The sequence below is a fragment of the Pelophylax lessonae genome, assembly GCF_965119305.1.
Source record: "Pelophylax lessonae genome assembly, chromosome: 4".
Taxonomy (NCBI): Eukaryota; Metazoa; Chordata; class Amphibia; order Anura; family Ranidae; genus Pelophylax; species Pelophylax lessonae.
Window position 1 is genome coordinate 382,495,595 of NC_138771.1, and position 27,314 is coordinate 382,522,908.

General features: G+C 45.5%; 1 protein-coding gene across 2 annotated transcripts in view; it reads left to right on the forward strand.

The window, feature by feature from the left end:
* Positions 1 to 27,314, forward strand: part of FBXW11 (F-box and WD repeat domain containing 11) — a 565,949-nt gene that overhangs the window by 176,888 nt on the left and 361,747 nt on the right. For both annotated transcript variants that reach the window (XM_082256216.1, XM_082256217.1), the window contains one exon: positions 25,458 to 25,595. In XM_082256216.1, coding sequence (XP_082112342.1) covers positions 25,458 to 25,595 — 138 coding nt within the window. The remainder of the gene's footprint in view (positions 1 to 25,457; positions 25,596 to 27,314) is intronic.

The following is a 27,314-nucleotide window of genomic DNA, read 5'->3' on the forward strand; positions in this document are numbered from 1 at the left end:
TGTCAATCGTGCAACACCACCAGTTGAGAGGCCAAGTAGTAGAGATAAGTCAGGGAAGGCGAGTCCAGCCAACTGGGTAGGCAACGTCAAGAGAGCTAGGGTGATTTTGGGAGACCGTTTATGCCATAGAAATGAGGTGCAGAGGGAATCAAGAGGTTTAAAAAGGGACTTTGCAGGGAGCGTTTGCTAAAACATACAACATTTTCGGAAGGAAGATAATTTTAATCATATTGACTCGACCTATCAGGTTCAGGGGACAGTCCATCCATTGGGCAGCTGTTGATGTTGCTGAACGAGGGGGCACAAGTTAACATAGGAGTGCAAGGGCAACTGTACTATCGCACCTAAATAGCGAAATGAGTGGACGACCTGGAGTTGGGAGCCCGAGTAGATGGCTCGTTCAGCTCCAGGATCCAAGGGAAAGAGACTAGATTTAGACCAATTGATCCAAAAGCCAGAGAATCCACCAAAGTCCTCCATCTCCCTCAATAACGCACACAGGGATCCAAAAGGATCTGCCAGATAGACGAGGGTGTCATCAGCGTAAAGGGATATCCTCTCAATCGTACCAAAAATGAGGCCATGAATATCCGGAACCGAGCCGATATGTATGGCCAAATGTTCAATTGCCAAAGCAAAGAGGAGAGGGAACAGGGGGCAACCCTGGCGTGTGCCCCTGGAGAACGAGGAGTGCGGGGAGACCGAGGCATTCACTCTAATCCCAGCTACTGGGGCGGTGTATAGAAGCCAGATCCAAGTTCCATCAGTCGGGGCCCAAAGCCATATAGATGTAGCTCGCGGAACAAGTAAGGCCATTCCACGCTGTCAAAGGCCTTCCAAGTGCCCAGAGAAACAATCTTGGGTTGCAGAATGGGCATGGCAGGGTTCGTACGGTCATGAAAATCCTGGAAAAGTCATGGTATTTTGACATGACACTTTCCAGGCCTGGAAAAGTTATGGAAAATGAGTAAAGCCCATGAAGTTTTGGAAAAGTCATGGAATTTTGTGCAACTATTTAATTTAGAAAATGTCTCCGAGCCTCCTGTATTCTGTGGGAGTGGGGGACAGTAAGTGGACTATTTTCTGTTTCGGGTTTAGGTGGATTAATCAGCTGCAGCGCACTGCACAGCTGAAGCCTGGTCACTGGCCTCTTCAATATGAATAGACGGTGACAGGTTAGGAACTCTGCAGCGGATTGATCCGCCTAAACCTGAAAGCAAGAAATAGTGCACTTACTGTCCCGTACCAGCGGGGAGGGAGGGGGGCGCACGCACTGGGGGGTGTCAGCTGGGCCACCTGGATCGCCACACTGGGGGGGGGGGTGTCAGGCCGCACTGGGGGGTGTCAGGCTGGTGTCTGCCGGACCGCCCGCATCGCCGCACTGGGGGGTGTCCGCCGGGCCGCCCGCATCGCCGCACTGGGGGGGGGGGGGGTGTCAGGCCATTGTTCGCTGGGCCGCCCGCATCCCTGCACTGATGGGTGTCAGGCCGGTGTCCGCATCTCCGTGTGAGGAAGGCCGCTGCAGCGGCAGGAAGAAGGTCCGTGAGAGTGCCTGAGGAGTCTCGTTTTGTGTGCTGGATAGGAGGGGGATGGGATGGGGCAACTGAATAGAGATGAATTGAACTTTCCATATTCCTCATGCTGTCGCTGAATGCTTGTTACTCCTCCTCTCAGCAGCTGCAGGAGGAATATGGAAAGTTCAATTCATCTATATGCAGCTGCCCCATCCCCCTCCTATACAACTTCCTTTGCTGGCCCCCCTCAGTGCTCTTTAGCCCCCCCAATGTTCTTTAGCCTCCCCCCGGTGCTCTTCAGCTTCCCGCAGTGCTTTTCATCTCTTTCCCCCCCCCCCTGCTCCCTGGCTCCCCCCCTCAGTGATTTCCACCCCCCTGTGCTCCCTGGCTCCCCCCTCAGTGATTTCCAGTTCCCCCCCCAGACAGTGCTCTCCAGTTCTCCCTCCCCCCGTGCTCTCCATCCCCCTGGTTTTCCCTGCTTCCACCCCCCCCTGCGCCTTCCAACCCCCCTTGCAATGCTTTCCAACCCCCCCTTAATTCTCTCCTCCAGTCTCCCCCCCCCTCCCCCCCCATGCCATTCAGCTCCTCCAGTGCTCTCTGCATCCCCTGTTCTCTCCGGCCCCCCTAGTGCTCTTCTATCTTCTATCATGTCCGCAGTTCTTGACCTTCTCTTGTATCATGTCCGCAGTCTCTGACCTTCTCTTGTATCATGTCTGCAGTCTCTGACCATCTCCTGTATCATGTCTGCAGTCTCTGACCATCTCCTGTATCATGTCTGCAGTCTCTGACCATCTCCTGTATCATGTCTGCAGTCTCTGACCATCTCCTGCATCATGTCTGCAGTCTCTGACCATCTCCTGCATCATGTCTGCAGTCTCTGACCATCTCCTGCATCATGTCTGCAGTCTCTGACCATCTTCTGCATCATGTCTGCAGTCTCTGACCATCTCCTGCATCATGTCTGCAGTCTCTGACCATCTCCTGCATCATGTCTGCAGTCTCTGACCATCTCCTGCATCATGTCTGCAGTCTCTGACCATCTCCTGTATCATGTCTGCAGTCTCTGACCATCTCCTGTATCATGTCTGCAGTCTCTGACCATCTCCTGTATCATGTCTGCAGTCTCTGACCATCTCCTGTATCATGTCTGCAGTCTCTGACCAGCTCCTGTATCATGTCTGCAGTCTCTGACCAGCTCCTGTATCATGTCTGCAGTCTCTGACCAGCTCCTGTATCATGTCTGCAGTCTCTGACCAGCTCCTGTATCATGTCTGCAGTCTCTGACCAGCTCCTGTATCATGTCTGCAGTCTCTGACCAGCTCCTGTATCATGTCTGCAGTCTCTGACCATCTCCTGTATCATGTCTGCAGTCTCTGACCATCTCCTGTATCATGTCTGCAGTCTCTGACCATCTCCTGTATCATGTCTGCAGTCTCTGACCATCTCCTGTATCATGTCTGCAGTCTCTGACCATCTCCTGTATCATGTCTGCAGTCTCTGACCATCTCTTCTACCACGTCCGCAACCTCTGACCATCTCTTCTACCACGTCTGCAACCTCTGACCCTCTCTTCTACCACGTCTGCAACCTCTGACCATCTCTTCTACCACGTCCGCAACCTCTGACCATCTCCTGTACCATGTCTGCAGCCTTTGACCACCTCCTGTATCATGTCCACAGCCCCACACTTTTTTTTCCCAGGACTTGACCCCTGAGTATAGACAAGAGTAAGCGCCGCATTTGTGCATCTGTGCCATCCATACCAGTCCACCTGCACCTCCATCATGACTGTGGCTTGGGCCTAAAGAGTAAGCGCCGCATTTTGTGCATCTGACTGTGCCATCCATACCAGTCCGGGTGCACCTCCATCATGACTGCCTAAACTGAAGTTTTATCCCCAAGCAGGAGCAGCCATTAATCTTCTTTCTCCAGTTACAGTATATTGGTCAAATTAGAAGTTAACTTTATGGGGGTAGCACCGTTTCAGCTAAAGTTAGTCTGTTCACAGGGTAGCAATGCCAGGGAAATGCAGCTTTAAAATGTATGGCTTCATGATGAAAAGTATGAGAGGTGGCTGGAGAAAGATCAGGACCCGGGACATGCTAAATGTACAGTGTGTGTCGTAAAAACGTTTGACATTTCGAACATGGGAGAGGCAGCGATTTCTAGCCACGCTAAAGGTGCAAAGCACCAGTCTGCAGCTTTGTGCTCGACAGCTTCCAATCCGATCGCTGGCTTTTTCACCCGTGCGCCTGAAGTGACACCAGCTCCCAGCTGCTGCAGCGGTGCTTCATCTCACCCACTGTAAAACAAGGGACCATTTTGAGTCACGCTGTATCCAGAAACGAAACCCTTACTGCAGAGGTACTGTACACTACAATGGTTGTCATTTATTTTAGTAAAAATATGCTGGGTGTGACATGGATTTTCTTCTTAACATGTTTACATAGACATTTCATGAAACATTAGGTCATTAATATTTACGTAAAGTCATGGAATTTTATTGGTAAAAATGTGTATGAACCCTGGCATGGGGATATTGCAAATTTTGAAAGAGCCTACGAATATTAATACGGGTCGAATGGCCAGGAATGAAACCACCCTGGTTGTCCTGAATCAGGGAGGGAATTTTTATTCAGGCGGTTGGCAAGGATTTTGGAAGTATTTTTACATCCACATTAATCAGGGAAATGGGCCTATACAATTCACACTCGAGGGGAACCTTGCGGGTTTTCAGTAGGACAATCAGGGCCACACGCATAGAAGGTGGGAGAACACCCGCCTCCAGGGCCGCCTCAAAGGTGCGCATGAGGTAGGGCCTCAGGACATGTTTAAAGGTGTGATACCATTCAGGGGGAAACCCATCTGGGCTAGGGGTTTTGTGCGAAGGGAGTTGTCCTATGGCTAGCTCTATTTCTTCCTGTGTCAGAGGTGCTTCCAAGTCCTCACTACCCTGGGCAGACAACTTGGGAAGAGAGATATCAGCCAGATAACCATAAAGGCAGTCATCATCATAAAGAGTAGTAGAGGTATACAATTTAGTAAAGGAGACGAAGGCATCCAGTATGGCATGAGGAGCATCCACCACTTCCGTCGGAGAAAGACGAATTAGTGGGACATCGGTGGGGGAGCACTCCGGACGTGCCAGATAGGCCAGCAGATGTCCAGCCTTATTACCATGTTCAAATAGTTTCTGTGTAGTATACAACATGCACTTACGTGTAAGATCCAGTAAACTAAGTTCATAAGCCCTGCGGGCATGAAGCCAGTGAGTATGTGTTTGAGAAGTGGGGCTGTCAGAGTAATCCGCTTCTGCCCGCAGCATGGCAGTCTCAAGCTCCTCAGTACAAATTTTATTTTCTCTCCTAAGGATGCCAGTGATAGACATAAAGACATCTCGGGCAGATGGTTTAAACACCTCCCATATCGTGAGAGTCGGAGGTGGACAGATTGGCAGCCCAATATTCCGTGATGCCCTTAGCACAGGCACCAAGGACCGTTGGGTCAGCCAACCAATGAGCGTTCAACCGCCACAGCCGGGGGACGTAAGCAGACAGCAGGGACATTTCCAGCATCAGTGGGGCAAAACCACTGTAGGGAGAATGGACGCCCGACTATAAACGGGAGAGTAGTAGAAGGGGCAAATGCCATATCAATGCGGGACATGGTCCGAGATGAATCAGAATGACATGAAAACTGTGACTACAGGATGCCTCCATCTCCATACATCAGTTAGGTCATACACTTGAAGCCAATCTAAAAGTGACTGATACGCCCGTCCCTCCCCCCACAAGCGGTCCACAGCAGGGTCAACGACAGCATTATAATCGCCTATAAACAAAACGGGCCCCTTCAGGAGATCGCAGGAGATCGAGGACACAGAAAGTGAGTTTAGTAAGTAGCTCAGCTGAGAATGGTGGGGTGGAATGTAGAGATTGACCAAGTTTAAGACAGAGCGCCCAATCTGCAGGGACAGGAGGACATACCTGCCCTCAGGGTCCGTCCAAACTCGAACAATCTCAGCAGGAAGGGACTTGGCTTGAGGAATAGAGACTACTCTGGAGTAAGAGGTATGGAAAGCGTGGAATGACCGGGCTATCCAGGCTCTCTTCAGTGCCAACTGTTTAGGGGCAATCAAATGGGTCTCTTGTAAACAAATGATATGGGGTCTATAATGATATGGGGTCTATATTTAAGGAGAAGACCAGGGACCGCTTGTGGGGAGAGTTGAGCCCCCTGACATTCCAAGAGACGACTGCTAAACGATCAGACTTATTGACAATACCCATAGTAAAGGAAGGGATGCCGACACCTACAAGGCGGCTGGCATGCTACAGTAAGGACAATGACATAACCACAACGGGGTAGACACAAGAGGAGCACCAGCAGACTACAAAAAGCCCGAGAGCCAGAACCATATAAAATAGTACAAAACAAGTAAAAAACCGAATTCCAACTCACCCACCCTGCTCATCCATCCCAAACATAGCGAGCTTATCTCCCAAAACAAGGTAACAGTAGTTTAAAATCCGATGATGCGTACATCAACTAAAGGTAGAGGGCAAGGGCAGCAAAGGAAAGAAAATAGAGGAAAAAGATTTGGGGGGGGGGGGGGGGCGATGGCAGGAGGTTAAAAGAGAGAAGTAGGGGGTAGTGGGAGAGATCAGGTGTTCCACACGGTCCTCTTCAGGAAAAGGAGAGTAGTCCTTGCAGTAAAGGATCAGGGACAGCACTGGGTCCTCCATGGACAGTAGGATGAGGTGGTTACCCACAGAAACATGGAAGGGGATACATCCGACAATCCAAGGGAAAGTGAAGACGGTGGGAAAGGACATTATGCAGTTAAAACATGACGTCCAAGAGAGCAGGATTCCGTGAAATGGGGAGATGTGTGTGCCAGGTGGTAACAGGTGCGCTGGAAGGTAGAGGTGGTGTTGTAGTGGGGTAGCATAGAAGGATTAACGATGGAGCGCGTTGCGAACCCCCAAAGGTGTCAGTCAGCCAGCTGGAAGCCTCCATAGGTGAAGTCAAGAAAACGGTCTTACCAGCATGGGTGATCTTAAGCTTGGCTGGAAACATGGAGTACTGAACTTAATGACCTGGAAGACTGGCCTTGCCAGAATTTGAGGCCCGCTGTTTTTGAACATCTGCCGATGTCAGGAAAAATACGGATAACCTGACCATTGTAATGCAATTCACCGTTCAGGCGGGCAGCTCTCAGTATAGCCACTTTGTCTTGAAACTTAAGGATGCGAGCAATCATGGAGCGTAGGGGGCTCCCGCAGGGGGGAGGGCGAGGAGGAGTTTGAGCCCGCTCAACCGTAAAGGCAGCATGGATAACGTCTGAGCCCAGAGCCTGTCGCAGCCAGTAAAGGAGAAATTTCTCATGGGCAGCTCCCTCAGAGTGTTCAGGGATGGCCACAAAGTTATTGCGGCGGAATCTATTTTCTAGATCATCGATCTTGGCGCGAAGTGCCGCCGGGTCTCGCTAGAAGTTTCCCGCACTGTGGTGGTAAATGGGGTTAGGGTATCCTCCACAGAACCAATACGTTCCTCAGCCACCCCTGCTTGCTCTCCCAGGTTCTGCACATCCTGTTTCAGTAAGGAAAACTCAACATGGATGGTCTCTATCTGTGCTGTGATGGTAGCCTTGCAGTCTTGTGTGGCAGACATTATTTGGCCCAGCGTGGGTTCAGCAAGAGAGTGTGTCAGCTCACCTCGGTATGCGGGGGAGAGTACAGCCCCCTCTTCACAGGCAGGATAGTGCAGGGCATCAGGGAGATCAGGCGTTAGACAGGGGGACTTCCTTAGCTCTCCATCAAGCGGGAGGGGAGAAGCCACAGCAGTAGAAGAGCCAGGCAGGTCACAGGCGCCATGTTGGCTGAGGAAGCGATCCATCACTCCTGACGGTTTAGCCTGCTTGTGGGGACCTATCTTCACCATAGCAGGTAAGTAGCGGGTGCCCGGTGTCTCAGGGGGGTGAATGAGGACTGTTAGAGAGCGATCGGTGCAGGAGAATCAGCAGGATGGAAAGAAGCGCAGAACTTAGGAATTAGTGTACTTCTCGTTCCACCATCAGGCCACGCCCCCAGTGTCCTGATGCCACCATATCTTCACTAAACGAATGCGGTCACATATGCAGAGGGCTCATTAGAACATTGAATCCTCTAATTGGCTTATCAACTTAATAAATATTAAAAACATACCATTTATTATACACAGAAATTCAAGCAATAATTAAACAGTAGTAGTTATTAAATCAGGGTTTCTCAACCAGGGTTCCTTCAGAGGTTGCTAGGGGTTCCATGAGCAATACGCAATTTCTGCCTTTTAGATAAGTTCCCACTGACACCATTAATCTTTTTAGTTAACTGTAAAGGGGTAATTCTTCCCAATGACCACAAATGGAGCATTCTTTCCACTGACCATCAGACTGTCTCATGAGTTGTAGATAGTCATTTTTTGCAGGGGTTCCCTGAGACCGGAAAGTTATTTCAAGGGTTTCTCTGCTTTGAAAAGGTTGAGAATTGATGTATTCGATGATGTAATGCCCAATATTAAGGCTGTGCATAAACATTTGGCCAATTTAAAAAATATGCATTTCTTTTGCACTTGATAACACCTTGAAGATATCTTTAGATCCTCTTGTAAAAATGATACTATAGACTAGTTTTTTTTTTTTTTTTTTAAGTTCTTAACTCCACACCCACATCAACAAATGTTTTTCTAAAACTGAGAGGGATTAAGGTGTGATCTCAGATAAATTGAAGGTGAGAATTTTTTACGGATTATACAAAGAATAAAATAATGGTTAAAAAAACAAAAACATTTTAAATGAAACACAGGAGATACAAGTAAGAATCAAGAAAGCAAGGCGAATGGGAACTAATATGTATGTAATAGAGAAAACCAATCCAAAAGAATCACACTCCACATTTCAGCACATGATATACCTATTTGTAGTGCTAATGTTTTTTGAATTTTTCCAAATATCACCTTGTTCAGGAAGAGGAGAAATTATCGAAGTGTTTTAATTGTGCATCTCATTGTCTTTAAATGTATTTGAAACAGATGTGGGCAAATTATCTGGATTACGGACTATGGGCCAACCACGACATTGGGGCAGCTGATTTTATCAATATAGTAGATATTGGTGCAATGCGCATTGGTTTATATTCTGTGGAACTTGAACAGGGATAGCTGTCACTCAATATTATTAGTTCATGGGATGCACTGTCATTTGAGTCTTTATTTTGAGTTCACAAGTAAGGGTTGCCTTTGCCTATTGCAACAGTGTCTATTTATGTAAATAAGCAAAGATCTGTAAGGTAGGAGAATCTCAACTTATTTCCACAAATCAATATGTAACAAGTTATTTTTAATTGATTAATTTCTTTTTAAAAGCATATACCAATCTTAGTGAAAACAGTCTACAGTAGGGAATATATAAGAATATTCACAAGACATGTATTCACAATAAATGATCAAACTTGAGATGACACAAAAAGATAACCTTACACAAAATACAAACCTAAAACAATCAATGCAATGTGATATTTAGCTCAATGTTGAAATTAAAAATGAAAGCAACAAGATTACCTTTTCTCAGGTATAGCGCAAACCATAGGTAAGTGTTCTACATAAACAGAATACTATTGTCAGTGAATTGCGCAGCCGACAGTCACTCCATTGCAGATGGAGCGAGAATAAGCTATGCAAAACGGGAGACTAAAATCGCAAATAATGCGCTTAATCTGATATTAATAAAAATATATAAACAAAAATCCGCTTTTTAGAGAAAAATCTACCATGGTTTATACGGCTGGGATTGTAATCTTATTACCCTTAAATATGCAATATAAAACATATAAGGAAGGAAATAATATTGAAAAAGATCAAATAAACAGCAAGGTATATTTACCACACTTAAGATGGCTGCTAGCTTAAATGGTCGTTACCATAGTCCTTAAGATGGCTGCCTTCCCAAGATGGTGACCAGTTAGGGAGGAGTTTTGTTTGGCTTCCTTCAAAGTTTCACATAAATGATGGAGCAAGATGGAGTATGTTTAGATGAGTATATAGATGGATGTGAGTAGCGTGTGTGTTGCAAGTGTAATGTGTCCTATTACATCTGGGTTCTCCTTTTTATATTGTTTTGAACAAAGGACCATTAAAATTACCATAAGTTAAACCCAGAGGGAGGAACATTATCCCCATTGGCTCGGATATTTTATACATTAACTGGTGATGTCATTGGCAACACCTCTTTACTAATTATCCAATATTTTGGATATTAAAGTTAAATGATTTCTTCATATTTAAGAGTAATCCTAAAAGCAACATAAAAACTTGTCCATACTCTCATAATATACACGTCCTTCAAAAATCTCCATCACACATCTTGGCAGGAATTGGATCTGGTAACACCATTCATAAAGATATTATTTTTAATACAATATATATATATTTATATTGGAAAATACGTAGTTACCCCGAGACTGCTTTTAGTAGCATCTCCAAAGGGGCCAGTATTGTACTGTTCATTAGATTCAACATATAGAATAATTAGACCACTATTATTATCTGATGACCTATCCCGACCTATGGCTAGTGAAGATCCATTCATTACTTGGATTCTGTCATTACTGTCAGACATTGCGTCTAGATTGGAAGATCTATATGGCCATAAAAACTTAAAACACAAACTTCTCTAAAATGAGGTAATTAGTATTTAGCTTTGTTTATGTAAGATTACTATGTGTAAAAATATAAACCCAAAATATGATATACAGAGCATTTCTAAATATATATGCATACACATACGTATAATTACTCCTATTTTATTACACACAATATAACGTATCTTTAAAACTTATATAGTTTAAATGTCTGGTAGAGTACACTGGACTATTGTCCATTGTTAAAATACTTAGACTGGCACTACCATTATGTCTTATCTGATGAGATGTCCATGTACCACTTATTTACGACTACATAGGTAGACAGAATTTTCTGTTGAAACCATAGACCCTTTGTAAGAGACATCTTGTTTAAAAGAACATTTGAACTTTCACCTTCAAACAAGATGGAAGTTGTGCAGTTCACAATATATATATATATATATATATATATATATATATATATATATATATTTGAATATACATGTAGCTTTTAATTCAATTTTTTTTTATTTAATCCCCCAATAATCCTGACAGAACTTCAGTTTTTATTTCTGCCTAGTCAGGAGCAAGGACCCAGTTCCTTGCTGGGATCTCTGGTCCTGGCTTTTTTTTCCTTTTATTTAAACAGAATTTTTTTGTTTCATTTTCGGTTCCTGTGAGAACTACAATTAACTGCTGGACTGGGCAACGCACTGGATATCCTAGATCCTTATGATCTTCCCAGTCTGGCCAGCAAGTGCGACCCAACTGTAGCTAAAATAGGCCAGCTCCTGTCCAGTGGGGCTATGTACCAGCCAACTTAGTTGGCTGGTACATAGCCCCACTGGACAGGAGCTGGCCGGGAAGTGAAACATCTTGCGAGGACGCACAGCCCTGCTCTCAACCTAAGTCACAGTGTGCATCTGACCCTCAGCATCTCTATTCCAAGATGGGTGCGGTGGACTGCTCGGGGTGGTCCTGCTCGGTTCCCAGGTGTGGTGAGTAGTGTCGTCGCCCCCCCCTCTCCTTTGGGGAATTGGGGTGAATGCGGGCCCTTCTTTTGGGTTGGTAGGACCTTATGTGCCCTTCCTTCCCACATGGTGCTCCCCGCCCTCACTAGGGGGGTCGTGTAGTCCCGCTGCCATGTTTTCAAAATTTCGCCTTGAAGTTAATGCGGAGGCCATTTTCTTTTAGCCTGTGGAGCAGCGATGCGGCGGTGGGCCTCTATTGGCAGTGACTGCGCTTCTTCTTCCTTTCTGATCGCATGGCAAGCAGCTTTGCGCTTTGTGTCCTTAAGTTGGTGCTTATTGGTCCCTGTGGGTGTGCAGCTCCCTCGTTCTGCTATAGCAGCGCTGCTGGTATGCTGGGACCTTTAGTACCACTGCTGCAGCAGTGAGGGGGATTTTTGTAGCGAAATTTTTTTTCACATATTGCAGGCGGTACCGTGTTAACCATGGAGTACCTGGCGCATATGTCACCACCTGACCCACTTTTAGAAGCTGCGCGAACCTCTGGGTCTTAAGTCTGCCCTGGTGGCCATGACGGTAGTCCTTCTGCTCCTAGTGTCCAACGTTATGTCCCTTCAAAAGCAGGCCTAGCAAGAGGTGCCCGCACCTTCACCTGTATCCTCCCCCTTCTCAGATTCTGAGGTGGATTTGGCTGTCTTGGACGTAAGTGAACCCACTGGGTCTGCGTCCATGCACCCTGAGTGCTCTGACAATGAGGATGAATCCTCTTCCACTACAGCCCTGCATGAAAAGGCGCTTGTGGAGGCACTGATTGTATGAGTGCAGGAAATGTTAAAATTGGAGGACACAGCTAATGCTGCGTTGGTGCAATTTGGTACCCGCAGACCATCCAAGGTGACTAAGGTGTTTTGCTTTCCTGCCTATTTTAACGAGATTGTCGCAGGTCAGTGGGGACCCCCAAAATGCATGCTTGGGATACCCAATCGTTTCGCTAGGAGGTATCCTTTTTGAAGAGCCTCTTTTTAAGAAACTAACAGTTCCACCAGTGTTCGATTCTCAGGTTTCCAGATTGATTAAAGCCACGCTTCTTCCGGTGGAGGATTCCCTGTCTTTTATGGCACTTTTCCACTGCAAGTACGGGCTCGGCTCTACTCGGCCTGGTTTGCTTTTCCACTGCTGTCGCCGCATTGGTACGGTGTTGGAACGGTTCGGTACGGCTTGGTATGGTTTGCTTTTCCACTAAAGTAGTACTAAAGTTAAGTGGGTGGGATAGCAACGATTCTCTGACCAATCAGTGGCTAGTAGTGACTGCATGCAAAGGATTGTGGGATATGGTACCGGTATGTTACCTTTTGAAACCACAATCGAGGTTGTACTGTGTTAGAGAGCCGTACCATTCGGTTCCATGCAGTGGAAAAGCGCTACCGTACCATACCGAACCGTTCCTACACCGTACCATGCGGTACCAGCAGTGGAAAAGCACAAAAGCGAGCCGAACTGTTCGGTTCCATGCAGTGGAAAAGCACCATTAAAGACCCTGTGGACAAGAGAGCTGAGGTTCTAGTCCAGTACCTTTTTTACTGTGGCAGGTTCAATTTTGAGGCCGGGGTTTGCTATCACCTTCGCTTCCTTCCAGACCTGTGGACCTCTTTCATTCAAGACAAATGGGGTCCACAAGTTGATTCGGTCCGGTTACAGGATTGAGTTTTGAGCCTTACATCCGGCAAAGTTCTTTCCTTCCAACTTGTGCCTGTCCTTAGATCGATCAGCTGCGTTGCTTTTATGGGGCTGTGCAGGATCTGCTATCACAGCCAGTTCCAGAGTTGGAAGGTTTTTACGGGTTTTATTCAAATCGATATCAAGGATGCTTACCTTCATATACCATCATATGTCGGGCACCAGCGTTTTTCTTTGCTTTGTGTTCTTTGCTTTCTCCTCTGGTGTTAACATAAGTGTTGGCATCGGTGTTATCCTTGCTCAGGCAGGGGGGGGGGATTACGGTACTGGGGTACCTGGATGATCTCCTTCTGTGAGCAGAGTCTTCGTCTGTCTTAAGACGATCTGGACATCACTGTGTGCGAACTCTGACTCTGTCCAACAACCTTGACTACTTGGGCCTGACTTTGGATTCAGCCTCAGCGAGAGTGTTTTCTTCCAGAGGCGAAACTGCTGAAGTTGCAACATGTGATTCCGCTCCTGTTGTCCGACCATCAGTCGTCTCTCAGGACTTGCATGCAAGTGCTTGGCTTGATGGTCTCCACCTTACAGGTGGTTCAGTTTGCTCAGTTCCATACCAGGCCTCTGCAAAAGTAGATTCTTGCCAAATGGAACAAGAATCCTAAGTCTCTGGACAATGTGATCCTGTTGACCTGGCATGCAAGGGGATCCTTGATTTGGTGGCTCTGTTCCCCTGCGCTATGACATAGGAAGTCCTTTCTCCCCCTGTACTGGACAGTAGTTTCCATGGAAGCCAGCCTGTCCGGGTGGGGAGTTGACTTGGGCAGAGATTCGGCTGAAGGGGTTTGGACTCGGGAGGAGTCCAGTCTGCCAATCAATATCCTGGAGATTTGAGCGATCCGGCTTTGCCTGTCCCTGTGCATGGACAGCAGGGGTGCCCGGTAAGGTTTCAGTCGGCTGTGGCATATTTCATTCATCAAGGGGGCACCAAAAGTGCCCTAGCAGCCAGAGAAGTATCCAGCATTCTAAGGTGGGCAGAAAGATATGTTCCAGCCCTCTCTGCTGTGCACATTCCATGGGTGAAAAATTGGCAGACGGACTACCTCAGTCGACAGGCGTTGGAGCCAGGCGAATGGTCTCTTCACCTTGAAGTGTTTTAACAACTGTGTCTCTGATGGGGAACGCCTGATGTTGACCTCTTGGCTTCTCGTCTCAACCGGAAGCTTCAGAGGTTTGTGGCAAGATCTCGGGATCCTTTGGCCGACACCGCTGACGCTCTGACGGCCCCTTGGGGTAATTATCTGATTTACGCTTTTCCTCTACAACAGCTTCTGCCAAGACTTCTGAGCAGAATCGAGGCAGAAGGGATTCAAGTCATTTTGGTGGCTCCAGACTGTCACTGGTCTTGGTACACAGTTCTCGTAAGGCTGGTAGCCGTTGCTCCTTGGAGACTCCCTCTTAGAGCAGATCTTTTGTCTAAAGCAGTGGTTCTCAACTCCGGTCCTCGGGACCCACCAACAGGCCAGGTTTGCAAGATAACTAAATTACATCACAGGTGATCTCATTTGCTGCTCAGTGATTGTGGTATTCTAGTCTGCATCCCCCAAGGTAATACTTAAAATCTGGCCTGTTAGTGGGTCCCGAGGACCGGAATTGAGGACCACTGGTCTAAAGGGCCGATCTTCCATCCTGCTTTACAGTCGCTGGCTTTAACGGCCTGGCTATTAAAAGCCTGGTGCTGAAGGATAGAGGGTTGTCGGATTTGGTGATTCCTACACTGTTAAAAGCTAGAAAATCTACTTCTAGGAAGATTTATCATCTCGTTTGGAGGCGTACATTTCTTGATGTGAGTCTCAGGGGGTTTCTCCACATTCCTTTTCGGGGGCCCATCTGCTGGAGTTTCTACAAGGTGGTGTAGAAAAGCGTTTGGCACTGGGCACCATCAGGGGTCAGATTTCCGCCTTGGTAATTTTCTTCCAACTGCCGTTGGCTACAAATTCTTTGGGTCACACTTTCGTCCAGGGGGCTCCTCCAGTAAGGTCCTTGTTACCTCCGTGGGACCTCAATCTGGTACTGTCGGTTCTTCAAAAACCGCCTTTTGAAAATTTTTGTTAGCTTCCTCTGCTTACTCTGTCACAGTAGGTGGCTTTCTTGGTGGCTATTATTTTTGCACTCAGGGTGTCAGAGCTGGCTGCATTGTTCTGTCTGTCACCTTACCTGGTGGTTCACAGGGACAAAGTGGTGCTCCGTCCCTGTCTTTCCTTCCTAAGGTCGTCTCAGGTTTCCACTTTAATGAAGACATTATGTTGCCTTCCTTGTGCCCTAAGCCAAAACATACTAAAGAAATTGCTTTACATTCCCTGGATGTGGTTTGGGCAATCAGGGTTAACCTGGCGGCGACTGAGTCCATTCGGAAATCAAATTCCTTGTTTGTCCTTACAGATGGCTCTCGTAAGGGGCAGGCTGCATCTGCTGTGACCATTTCCAGATGGATCAGGCAGAAGGTGGTGCAGGCCTATTCCATCCAGGGTTAGGTTTCTCCTTTCCCTGTTAAGGCACATTCTACAAGGGCGCTTAGTGCCTCCTGGGCCTTTCGTCATTGGGCATCAGTGGTTCAGATTTGCAAGGCGACCACTTGGTCATCTGTACATACATTTACAAAGTTTTACAAGGTGGATGTACTCGCATCTGCAGATGCGTTCGGCCACAAAGTTTTGCAGGCTGCGGTTGCAGAGGCTCCTGCCTCTTGAGGGTGTATTTTTTTCTGTTCGTGAGCTCCAGTTCCTGGTTGGCTATGTTTAGCCTTTTTTGGGAATTGTTTATGGATGTTTCCCACCCCTCATGTTGACACTGCTTTGAGATGTCCCAGGGGGGTCAAAGCAGATGTGGAGCTGTATCCGTCAATTTATTTGTATAAGAGAACCTGGATTTTTGTCTTACCGTAAAATCCCTTTCTCTGATGTTCATTGACTGACACAGCACCCACCCCTCTGTTGAGTTGGGTTATGTATTTTTCTGACAATGCATATTACAAAACTAAAGTCCTATAGCAGGAAGTGGGAGTATACCCCCTAGGACTGCCCTATAGGCGTAGTCAAACTTGTTTCCGCCTAGTGTCCTACTCCTATTGAGAGCAGCATAACCCAAGGGTCAAAGAAGATATGGAGCTGTGTCTGTCAATGAACATCAGAGAACCGGCTCAAGTGGAAGTTCTCCTCTCCCCCTCCCTCCCTGAAATCTTCTGGGACACGTCGCAAGTCCCAGAAGATTGCCCGTCCACTAAGGACGCGCAGTGCCCACCCGGCTGTGACGTTGCAAGCTGTCACAGCTAGGTGCCCATACTTAAGATGCCGGCGCCGCGGGGAGAAAATGGAGAAATGTGAGACTCCCGCCGGCCGCATTGCTGGACCATGGGACAGGTGAGTGTGTGTTAAGTCAGCAGCTACACTTTTTGTAGTTGCTGACTTTTAATAAACACCAAAACAGATGGAAGTCCGCTTTTAAGTTTGTTTCTTTAGTAGGCCCTGTATATGTAATTTTCAGTGAAGTCACCTAGTCTAGATGTGGGTTCCAGTATGATTGGGAATAATTGGTTGAGAACCCAGGGGCTACTCAGATGTGGAGTGACCAGGTGCTTTTACTGTAATCATTGGTTGCACTCTCATGAACAAGTGTCATGGGTAATGTGTATTTAAGATCAGAAAGCTGGTTAATTGTATTACACAATATGTAATATGTTATCACATGTGAAAAAATTTAGAATATAATATATAGGTGCCACGACAATATGATTGTGCGACAGATAGCAACATCACCTACAGAATATGAAGGGTAATAGAGACTTAAGCTCTGTTCACATACACGGCTCAAATTAAAGGAACAGTTTGAAAACACATCAGATCTCAATGGGGAAAAATATCATGCTGGATATCTATACTGATATAGACTGGGTAATGCTTTAGGAACAAAAGAATACCACATCGTTTGAGGGAAAGGAATTATCAACCTAAAATGGGCTGAATTCAAAGACACCCCCCGAAAATCAAAGTGAAAAAATTATGCAGCAGGCTAATCCATTTTCCTGAAATTTCATTGCAGCAACTGAAAATGGTGCTCAGTAGTTTGTAGGGCCCCCACGTGCTTGTATGCATGCCTGACAATGTCTGGGGAGGCCTATCCATGGAGGTCGTCTTATTGTTGCCCATCTACTGCACTTGTTCATTTCATTAACATCAAAGCAGCTGTAACTGATTCACAACCCTCTCTGCTACTTTAACTGACCAGATCAATATCCCAGGAGTTTGACTTGATGCTATACTGTGATTAAAAAGTGTTCCTTTAATATTTTTGAGGAGTGTATATGCGAACCTGCATCCGATTCACATGACCTGTGAATCAAACCGGCTTTTTTTGGAGCAGATTCACACATATGCGGTGCAGCAGCAATTTGCTGCAAATTTTAAAGAATTCTCTGAGCGGTGCAATTCAGATGCAAATTTTAGGCTTGCTGCCTTCTATGTGAATGCATCCGAATTGCACTTTTGATAAGTTTTAAACACAAATTCGATCCAAAAAAAAAAAAAAACGGGATGGGTGTCCCCCCAAATCCATACCAGGTCCTTACGTCTGGTATGGATTTTGAGGGGAACCCCAATGCCAAAATATATCAAGGAAGGGGCAGTATCTTGAGGCCCCTTGCTAAAGAGGGTTTCCAGGTTCCGATAACCCCTCTGCCCGCAGACCCCTGCAACAACCTGCCAGGGTTTTGGGAAGAGATAATTGTCCCAATCAACCTAGGAAGACAAGGTGCTTTGGGGTGGGGCAAAATAAAATTGTGGCTGTTATTTGTGCAGCTTTTTATCAAATGCAAGATTGGCAAGAAATAATGCACTTAAATTAATTTTAGTGCTCACAAACACAAAATAACAGCTAGTTTTTTGTCCATAGATGAGGCTTTAAAAGTCTTTACAAGTTGTCCTTTCAGAATTAACAGGGTCCTAGAATTATTATAATCACTGATGTGTGCAGGACCTACTTTTGGATATATGCACGGGGGGGGGGGGGCTTTATATATTTTAAAATGTATTTCTCTATCGTTCATTGACAGATGCAGCTCCATATTCTTAACCATTAGATTATGCTGCCCCCTACAGGAGTAGGACACTGGGCAAGAAAAAACGTCACCATGCCTGTGGGGCAGTCAACCACTCACTCTGCTATAGGATTCAGATTGTTTCTGCCTAGTTTAGGAGTTGGACCTAGTTCCCGGCTGGGACTTCGGTTTTAGCTTGTTTTTTTTATTTTAAAGGGAACCTTTTTTTTTAAACTTTAATTTTTTAGCTAGTTATTGTTCTGAGAGAACTGCCATCAACAGCCGAACTGTGTTTTGGACTGAATATCCTAGATCCTTAAGGTCTCCCAGTCCGGCCAGCGAGCGTGTACAGATTATATCCCAGCGCTAGCCCTTGCCACGACAGAGCCCCAATGGACGGGGGCTGGCCCGCGAGTAAAACACTTCGCTGGGACGCGCACCACCTGGTTCGGCCTGAGTCGCAGCGTGGCCCTTGGCCGTCAGCACCCCCACCCTGAGTGGAGAGGTAGTCTGTCCGGAGTGGCGCCCACCCGATTGTCGTTGGTATGGTGAGTAGTGTCCCCCTATAACAAAAGCAATAATAATGGGAGTTTTTCTGTGCTAAAAAATGAGTGAAATTCTAGTGATAAAATTGTGTTAGCACACATGGATCAATAGAAAATTTCCAAAAACAATAGTATGCAAATGTGTAGCGCTATCTAAGTAGTATGTGTTTAAAAAATTGAATGCCAAAAAACAAAATATTGAACTCCATTAAATAAATAATTGTGCAGTATTATCATCCTAAGTGATTAAAAAACAAGTCCATATAGAAAAAAAAAAAATCGGTGAAAATTTGAAGAAGGAAGAAGGTGATGAATAGAGGAACCACAAGTCCCAGCAAACGACTACCACTCATATTTCTGTTGCTGATTAGAGGGAAGGGTACACCCGTGGAGGATCACTCAATATCCAAAAAAAAGCAGCTTACCAGATAATGTTGGTCTCCCAACTTAATGGATAGACCTCAGAAGGCTTAATTGGTATTATAAGGAAAATTCCCCAGGTGCAGATCGATGCAAGTAACAATAGTTCAACTCCAGTATTCAGAGGACATGTCTGTATAAGGAAACGATAGGAACATAGCGAGATACCGTAAAAATAAATATATTTATTGAAAGCAAAGGGTTCCACTCACATGTATAACGCCATAAACAGACAGGTATCCATGAATGTAAAACTCAATGTGTTGCGGCGTCCCTGCAAACATTCACAGAAGTCCGGCTCTGGGGGCATGGTTGCGTCACGTCTGACTCCACCCAACGTGTTTCGTCGTAGGTTTGACATATTCAGGGGCCCCTTTCCTGTGTTCATCAACACTTTATTTCTTCAAATCTTCACCGATATTTAGTTTTTTCTATATGGACTTATATGGACTTGTTTTTTAATCACTTAGGATAATACTGCACAATTATTTGAGTTCAATATTTTGTTTTTGGCATTCAATTTTTTGAGCACATACTACTTGGATAGCGCTACACATATTTGCATACTAGTGTTCCCCTATAGCTCTTACTGTCTCGGGGTGGACTTGGGCCCCTTCTTGGGATGGTCGGACTCCCGGTTTCCCTTCCAGTTCCCCCAGCCCCTCTAACAGTCAGTGTTCTTTTGGCCTCAGCCTACCCCCAGTGGCTTTGCCACTTGCTCCAGTAAGGGGGGGGGGTGTATGCGGTTGTTGCTGACCGGGGCTGTCTGGATCGCACATGGTGGTCTTTGGGCAAATTCCTGGCCCCTGGGGGTTAGTGACTGGGGCAGGGATGTCCTTTGGGCTTCCTGCGTTGGTTATAGGCTTGGGGGGGGGGGGAGCGGTTGTTAAATCATCCGCAGGTCTGAGCCACGTGGCTGGGTCGGGCCAAAAATTTAGTCCGCAGTCTGGGTACCTGAACCGAGCTGACCGAGATGAGGTGCCTCACACTGCCGAATCGGGCCAAAAATTTAGGCCTACTCGCGGCTGACGGAGCTGGCTGTCTGACTGACCAAGCTGTCCGAGCTCCTAACCTAGCTGTCCGGGCGACTGACCAGGCTGCTTGAGCGCCTAACTGAGCTGTCTGAGCGGCTGATCAAGTTGACAGAGCTGACGGCAGACTCGCAACCGGTTCGGGCCCCAAATTTAGGCCGTGGCTTTGCGGCCTACTCGTTGGTGGCTTTCCAAGCTGTTGACCTGGGTGATAAAGCAGCGAATGGGCGTCCCAACATATGGACTGCCTGACGCCCTCCTTGACATGGGGGGCGCTATGGGGGCATTGTGTGGGGGTACGCGTCACGGTCAGTGTTAATTTCGTCGACTAAAACCGACTAAAACGTTTTACCTGACTAAATGAACACAATTTTAGTCGACTAAAATACGACTAAAACTAAAAGAATTCAGATGACTAAAATACGACTAAAACTAAAATGGCATTTTAGTCTTAAGACTATAAAACTAAATTGAAATTTGCTGCCAAAATTAACACTGGTGTAGTGCTGTGCTAGTGCATGCTCAAAGCTTAATACCATAAATAATAACATATTCGATTTTTCACTCCAGGACCAGCAGTAGTATATAATGAGTTTGGAAATTGTAGAGAAATGCTTAAATAATGCATTACAAATTACAACCGAACTACACCCATTCGATTATAGATGACTAAAATGAGTTTTAGTCGACTAAAATGAAGGATGTTTTAGTCGACTAAAATGTACTGGAGTTTTAGTCGACTAAATACGACTAAAACTAAAACACTTGCAGAAGACTAAAATGGGACTAAAACTAAAATGCCATTTTAGTCCTAAGACTAAGACTAAATTGAAATTTGCTGCCAAAATTAACACTGGTCACGGTGGGCCCCCTCTTACCCTTTATAGGGGTTATGTTGTTTATGGTGGGTGACCCTTAGGTCTAATAGGGGTCTTTTTGTGGAACTTTAGTACTTGGAAAGCTGTGTGTCCGATCAGTATTCTGGAACTCAGAGTGATAAAACTTTTCTTGAGTCACTGGACAAATCGTCTGCAGGTTTGTCCAGTTCGGATTCAATCAGACAATGCCAAGGCTGTGGTTTACGTCAATCATCAAGGGGACACCAAGAGTGTACTGCTGGCCCGGGAGGTGGCCGAGATCCTAATATGGGCAAAAATTTTGTTCCAGCCCTCTCCACCGTGCATATACCCGGAGTGGAGAACTGGCAGGCGGATTACTTGAGTCGTTAGGTGTTGGATCAGGGAATGGTCCCTGCACACGGAGGTGTTCCGCCTGTTGTGTGTCCAGTGGGGGACACCTGATGTAGACCTGTTAATGTCTCAACGAGAAGGTACAGAGGTTTGTAGCCAGGTCTCGGGATCCTCTGGCTGACGCCACAGATGCACAGGTTGCTCCTTGGGGTCAGTATTGGCTGATCTATGCGTTTCCTCTGCTGAAACTTCTGCCGAGGCTTCTGTGATGAATAGTGGTGGAAGGGATTCCGGTCATTCTGGTGGTCCCACACTGGCCTCGCTGGTCTTGGTATGCAGATCTGGTAAGGTTGGTCGCCGATGCTCCTTGGCGACTTCCTCTCAGGGAAGACCTGTTGTCTCAAGGCCTGATCTTCCATCCTGCTTTACATTCGCTGGCTTTAACGGTGTGGCTGTTGAAAGCCAGGTATTGAATAGAGGTCTTTCTGACTCAGTGATTCCTACACCGTTGAAGGCTAGAAAATCTACCTCCCAGGAAGATTTATCATCATACATGGAAATCGTACATCTCATGGTGTGAATCAATTAAGGTGCATCCACGCTCCTTTTCAGTGGCTAGGATATTGGCTTTCCTCCAAAGAGGGTTTGAGCAACGGTTGGCCTTGGGTACTAATAAAGGCCAGGTGTCGGCCTTTGCAGTGTTTTTTTCAACGCCCTTTAGCTACGCATTTTTTGATTCGCACTTTTATCCAGGGAGTTCGTCATGTGGCTCCTCCTATACAGTCCCTGTTACCTCCGTGGGATATTAACTTGGTACTGTCTGTTCTTCAAAATCCTGTCTTTGAAAATTTATGGAGATCCCTCTGCCTACATGGTCACAAAAGGTAGCCTTTTTGGTGGCTATTACCTCTGCCCGCAGAGTGTCTGAATTGGCGGTGCTGTCCTGCCGTTCTCCTCTGGTGGTCCACAGAGATTAAGTAGACTTTGACCTAATCAGTCGTTTCTTCCTTAGGTGGTTTCTGATTTCCATTGAATCCATTGAATGAAGACATTGTGCTGCCTTCACTCTGTCCTAAGCCCAAGCATTCCAAGGTAAATACTAAAAAGGTGTAATGTATATCAGCGCAACTAAATAAATAAAGTATTAAAGTATCAAAAAAAACCCTACTGAGGAAGTCTCATCAGCACCTGGCAATACGCGTCTAGGGGGCGGAGACACCACGGGCGAGATCCAGCTACAGGACACAACTTCTCCTGCATCTCCTAAACCGATTCAATGCCTACCCAGCCCGCACAGCTTATGTGCCTACGAATGTGAGTTTTAATATTTGGATTATTTAATAAATACCTTATATACAGAGAGCACTAGATTTGTTTTCCATTTATTCCCGGTTTATGACGGAGACTGGGGAAATACAGTGAGGACAGAGCCGCCCTAATTATCTGTGCAGCAACCAAGGAGTTCTCAGGACCTAATGAGGATCGAGTCTACCCATTTGTCTGGGGATACTATAAAGCTGTTTTTGACCTAGTGGGGAAACACTGGTCAAATTATAAGGTGAGAGGCCATCCATCATTTGAGGTGGGATGGGATCGTGAGCACCTGAATGATCCATTGCGGCAGCTGCACTTATTTTGGCACTTTAGAGACTATTTATTCACTTGAAATCACTTTAATGGACTAGCAGCTTGCACTTTTGATTTATCTTTTCAATTGATGCGATTAAGCTGATTTTGACATGTTATTTTAGTGTTCATGTTAAGGAGTCATATGGACACATATATTTTGTTGATTGATTTGTTAATTTCTTCAACCCTTTTAATTATTGCACCTTTGCACAGCAATGTTTATTTGCACTACACAGTATTTTTTGCTGTTCGAATACAACAGCAATTTTTTGTTATTAGCACTTTATTGTAGGGCTATATCACTTTATATATTTATCCCAAGGCAAATGCCTTGCATTCTTTGGCTGTGGTTCGGGCAATTAGGGTTTGCCTGGCGGTTCCTGAGTCTTTCAGGAAATCGGACTCTCCTTTTGTCCTCGCGAAGGACTTCGGAAGGGATTGGCTGCGTGTCCTGCGACCGTATCCAGATGGATCAGGCAGACGGTGGTACAGGTTTATTCACTTAAGGGTCAGGTTCCACCTTTACCTGTGAAGGTGCATTCTGCTAGGGGGCTGAGTGCCTGTTGTACCTTTTGCCATCAGGCGTCAGGAATACAAGTTTACAAGGCGGCAACGTGGTCGTCTGTGCACACGTTCACTAAATTCTACAAAGTGAATGTGTTGGCATCCTCGGATGCTTCCTTTGGCCACAAGGTTTTGCAGGCTGCTGTTTAAAAGAGCATTTTTTTCTCTTTGAGGGTGCGTGTTTCTAGGTGAGCTCCAGTTGTTCCTGGTTGAGCTCCATGTTACCTGGTTGGCTAAGTTCAGCCTTTGGGGAATTACATTCTTTCTCTGCATTGTTTTTCCACCCCTCATGCAAATACTGCTTTGGGACGTCCCAATGGTTAAGAAGAATATGGAGCTGCGTCTGCCAATGAACGATAGAGAAAACATGATTTTTGACTAACTGTAAAATCCTTTTCTCTGAAGTTCGTTGACAGACGCAGCACCCGTCCCTCTATTTCTGAGTGGGTTGGGGTTTTTTACTTCTGACACTGCTTGCAACAAAACTGAATCCTATAGTAGAGTGGGTGTATGGCTGCAGGGACTACTCCACAAATGCGTGGTAAAGTTTTTTCCTGCCTAGTGTCCTAGTCCTGTACGGGGCAGCATAACCCAATGGTTAAGAAGCATATGGAGCTGCGTCTTTCAATGAACTTCCGAGAAAAGGATTTTACGGTTAGTCATAAATCCAGTTTTATCAAATTTTTACACTTAACCACTTGCTAACTGCGGTTTCCAAGTGGTTTTCCGGGGTTATAAGCTATCAACAATTAACCCAGATATCATCATGTTTTTTTTTTTTTCTCCAACTGGTGGCTGGCTTTCTCATGAAAGCGATCCAAGCGGCTCTTGAGCCACTGGATTGCTTTCTGAAGCGGCGGGAGAAGTATGTGACCTAAAGAAATTACAGCAATCGCTGTTTTATTCCATAGGGCCGCTGTTAATAAATAAATATATAGAAATATATAAAAATGTTTGGGAGTTATAAGTAATTTTCTAGCAAAAAATACTGTTTTATACTTGTAAACAAAATGTGCCTGAAAGGGCTTGGTCTTCAAATGGTTAAAATGTTTTTCTTTTAACTTCATTGCTGTCACAAGAGGGCGAACAAGCTGTACCTTCCCAGTGCTGTACAAGTGTTCATTTTTACTCACTGGGAAAAAAAAACTACCAAGATCAAAGCTGCAGCCATGATCCTGGTATATCCACTTGTGACTGCACTTTCATTATGTATTTGTCAGCAAGTGATTGAAATTTTCCATATCCTTTGGCTAGCATTGTAATACCTGTACACAATTTGGGCTGATTAACTTTTTATATGTTCAAACCTCCTTCAACTGATAAACCTATACAAAGAGATCTCTCATATGCTGTATTAATTACCCCTCCAGATTCCTATACTCCCTCCTTTATTGCTGCGTGGGAAAAACATAAATAATATATTCACAGATCAAAGAGGCTTTATATATAATTTTATGCATAAATCTTCTTCTATATCAGAGAGATTGCAGGAATCAGGAAATAAGCGGTTGACTAGATGGTACAGGGCTCCAGAGAAATGACACTGTATGTTCCTAGATGCTACTTGCTGGCACTGTGGGGAGGATAAGGGAACACTTTTACGTATTTTTTTGAGTTGCCCCCGAATTTGCTCGTATTGGAAGGATGTCTGCACCCTAATTACATTTGTCTGACCGAACTCTTGACCAAGATCCAGCAGCTTGCTTGTTGCATCTTAGTCCTCTAAGAGCAGATATCACCATTCTGTAGTGAGACATCTTCTCAACGCGATGAGGGCTTGTATAACAAAGCAGTGTGAATCCCCCTTCCCTCCTACTGTAGGACATTGGATCAGAGCGACAAATGTTATAATTCGTATGCAGGAACTTATTGCATCATTAGACAGGAAGTCAGTTTTAGTAAAACGTAGGGTCAGTGGACCCATTTTATTGTATCAGAAATATCCTTGATGAGCCTATAGTGGCATAAGCAATAACTTGGTTGCACACATTTTTTTTCTTTCTTAAAAGCTAAATTTCCAGCTTCTGCAGCCAGGAGACCAGAAACCAATATATCCTGGAGAATGGTTTGCTTTATAGTACATTGAAAGTAACATTGTTTACGTATAAGGTGCTGTCGAACCTTTTGTGTATTTGGTGCTTGAATATTGTATTTTGCTTTTTCTTAGACAATAGAAGCAAACTGGAGGTGTGGCAGGCATAATCTGCAGAGAATACAGTGTCGTTCTGAAAACAGTAAAGGAGTGTATTGTCTTCAGTATGATGATGAGAAGATTATTAGTGGCCTTCGAGATAACTCTATTAAGGTAAGTACTAAGTATCAGTATAACACTGTCCGAAAAAAGTTTTTTTCATAGATATTCATGATTGAAGACCTAAGTGTTATGCACCTTAAACTTTATTCCTTAAACCATGAAATGGGTGTTTCCTGCATTTTTACTTTACTATTACTAGTGATGGCTTACACAGTACAACATTCTGTTGAAAAGTTTTTAAAGAGTATGTTTAATATTTATAATTTTGTTTTCTTTCCTAAATGGCATAACAAATAAGGGGGCCTCTGCCTCCATTCTTAAACTTGGATGCAGAACATATTCTATCACAGTTATTGTGGGACTTGGCACCCCAGATGTTTTGGAACTACATTTCCCATGATCTACTCTACATGATGCCTAAACTGCAGTGCATGAGCATCTTGGGAAATGTAGTTCTAAAACATCTGGGGTGCCAAGGTTCGCTGTCACTGCTCTATCAGATGGAGATCCCACCTCTACTAGGGTCCTTCTAGTACACTATCTTTCCTGTGTTACTTTAGCACCAGATTTAAACTATCCTTTGCTTTTTTCCCCCTCTGTGAATTCATATTCCTATCTCCCTGTCTGCTCTTCTAATGTGTTCATTCCCACTCCCATCTTATCTCTCCTTTTAATGTTTACTGTCAGAAGTAGAGTTGATCGAACACCTGGATGTCCGGGTTCGGCGGGTCTGGCCGAACGTGAAAAAAAACAGTCCGGGTTCGTGACCCGGACTTAACCCGAACTTTACCCCGATCCCGAACCCCATTGAAGTCAATGGTGACCCGAACTTTTGAGCACTAAAATGGCTCTGAAAAACACATGGAAAGGGCTAGAGGGCTGCAAATGGCAGTAAAATCTTCTTAAGAGCATGGCAAGTGCTCTGCAAACAAATGTGGATAGGGAAATAACTTAAAATAACACAAAATACATAAGTATAAAAAAATAATCTTGAATGATGTAGGACGACGACGAGGCCCATATGAAGTAGGAGGTTGAGGTGGCGGTGGATATGGCGGTGGAGGAGGATGAGGTAGCCAACACTGGTTTTGGTTTTTAATTTAATTTTTTTGTTAAATTGGGGTACACCCCAAAAGAGTAAAAGATCAAATACAACAATGGTTGGGTAAGGCCGGTATACATGTCTATTCTGCACAAGGTATGGACAAGTAGTGTGGGATCCATGCCTGGCTCATTTTAATGAACGTGAGCTTTAATGAACGTGAGCTTGTCCATATTGGCTCTGGACAGGCGGCTGCGCTTGTCTGTGATAACGCCCCCAGCCATGCTAAATACCCGTTCAGATAATACAGTGGCTGCAGGGCAGGCCAGCACCTCCAAGGCATAAAGGGCAAGCTCAGGCCATGTGCCCAACTTGGAGACCCAGAAGATGAAGGGGGCAGACCCGTCATTCAGTACATCTAGGCGTGTGCACACATACTGCTCCACCATGTTAGTGCTGGGTTATGGTGCTGCTGATGGAGCTCCTGTTGCAAGGAGAGGACGTGGTCGATCTGTGCCAGCTACACGCACAAATGAAACACCTTTCTCAGCTGCCAGTAGGTGACAGAACCTGCAGCTGTATTTGGCAGGGCCTAATGCGCCTCTACAAACGTTGAGGCCAGAGCAAGTACAGGCGATAGTAGATTGGGTTGCTGACAGTTCCTCCAGTTCCTTCACGTTGTCTCCCACCCAGTCTTCTGCTGAAAGGTCAGAGTTGGCACCTGTACC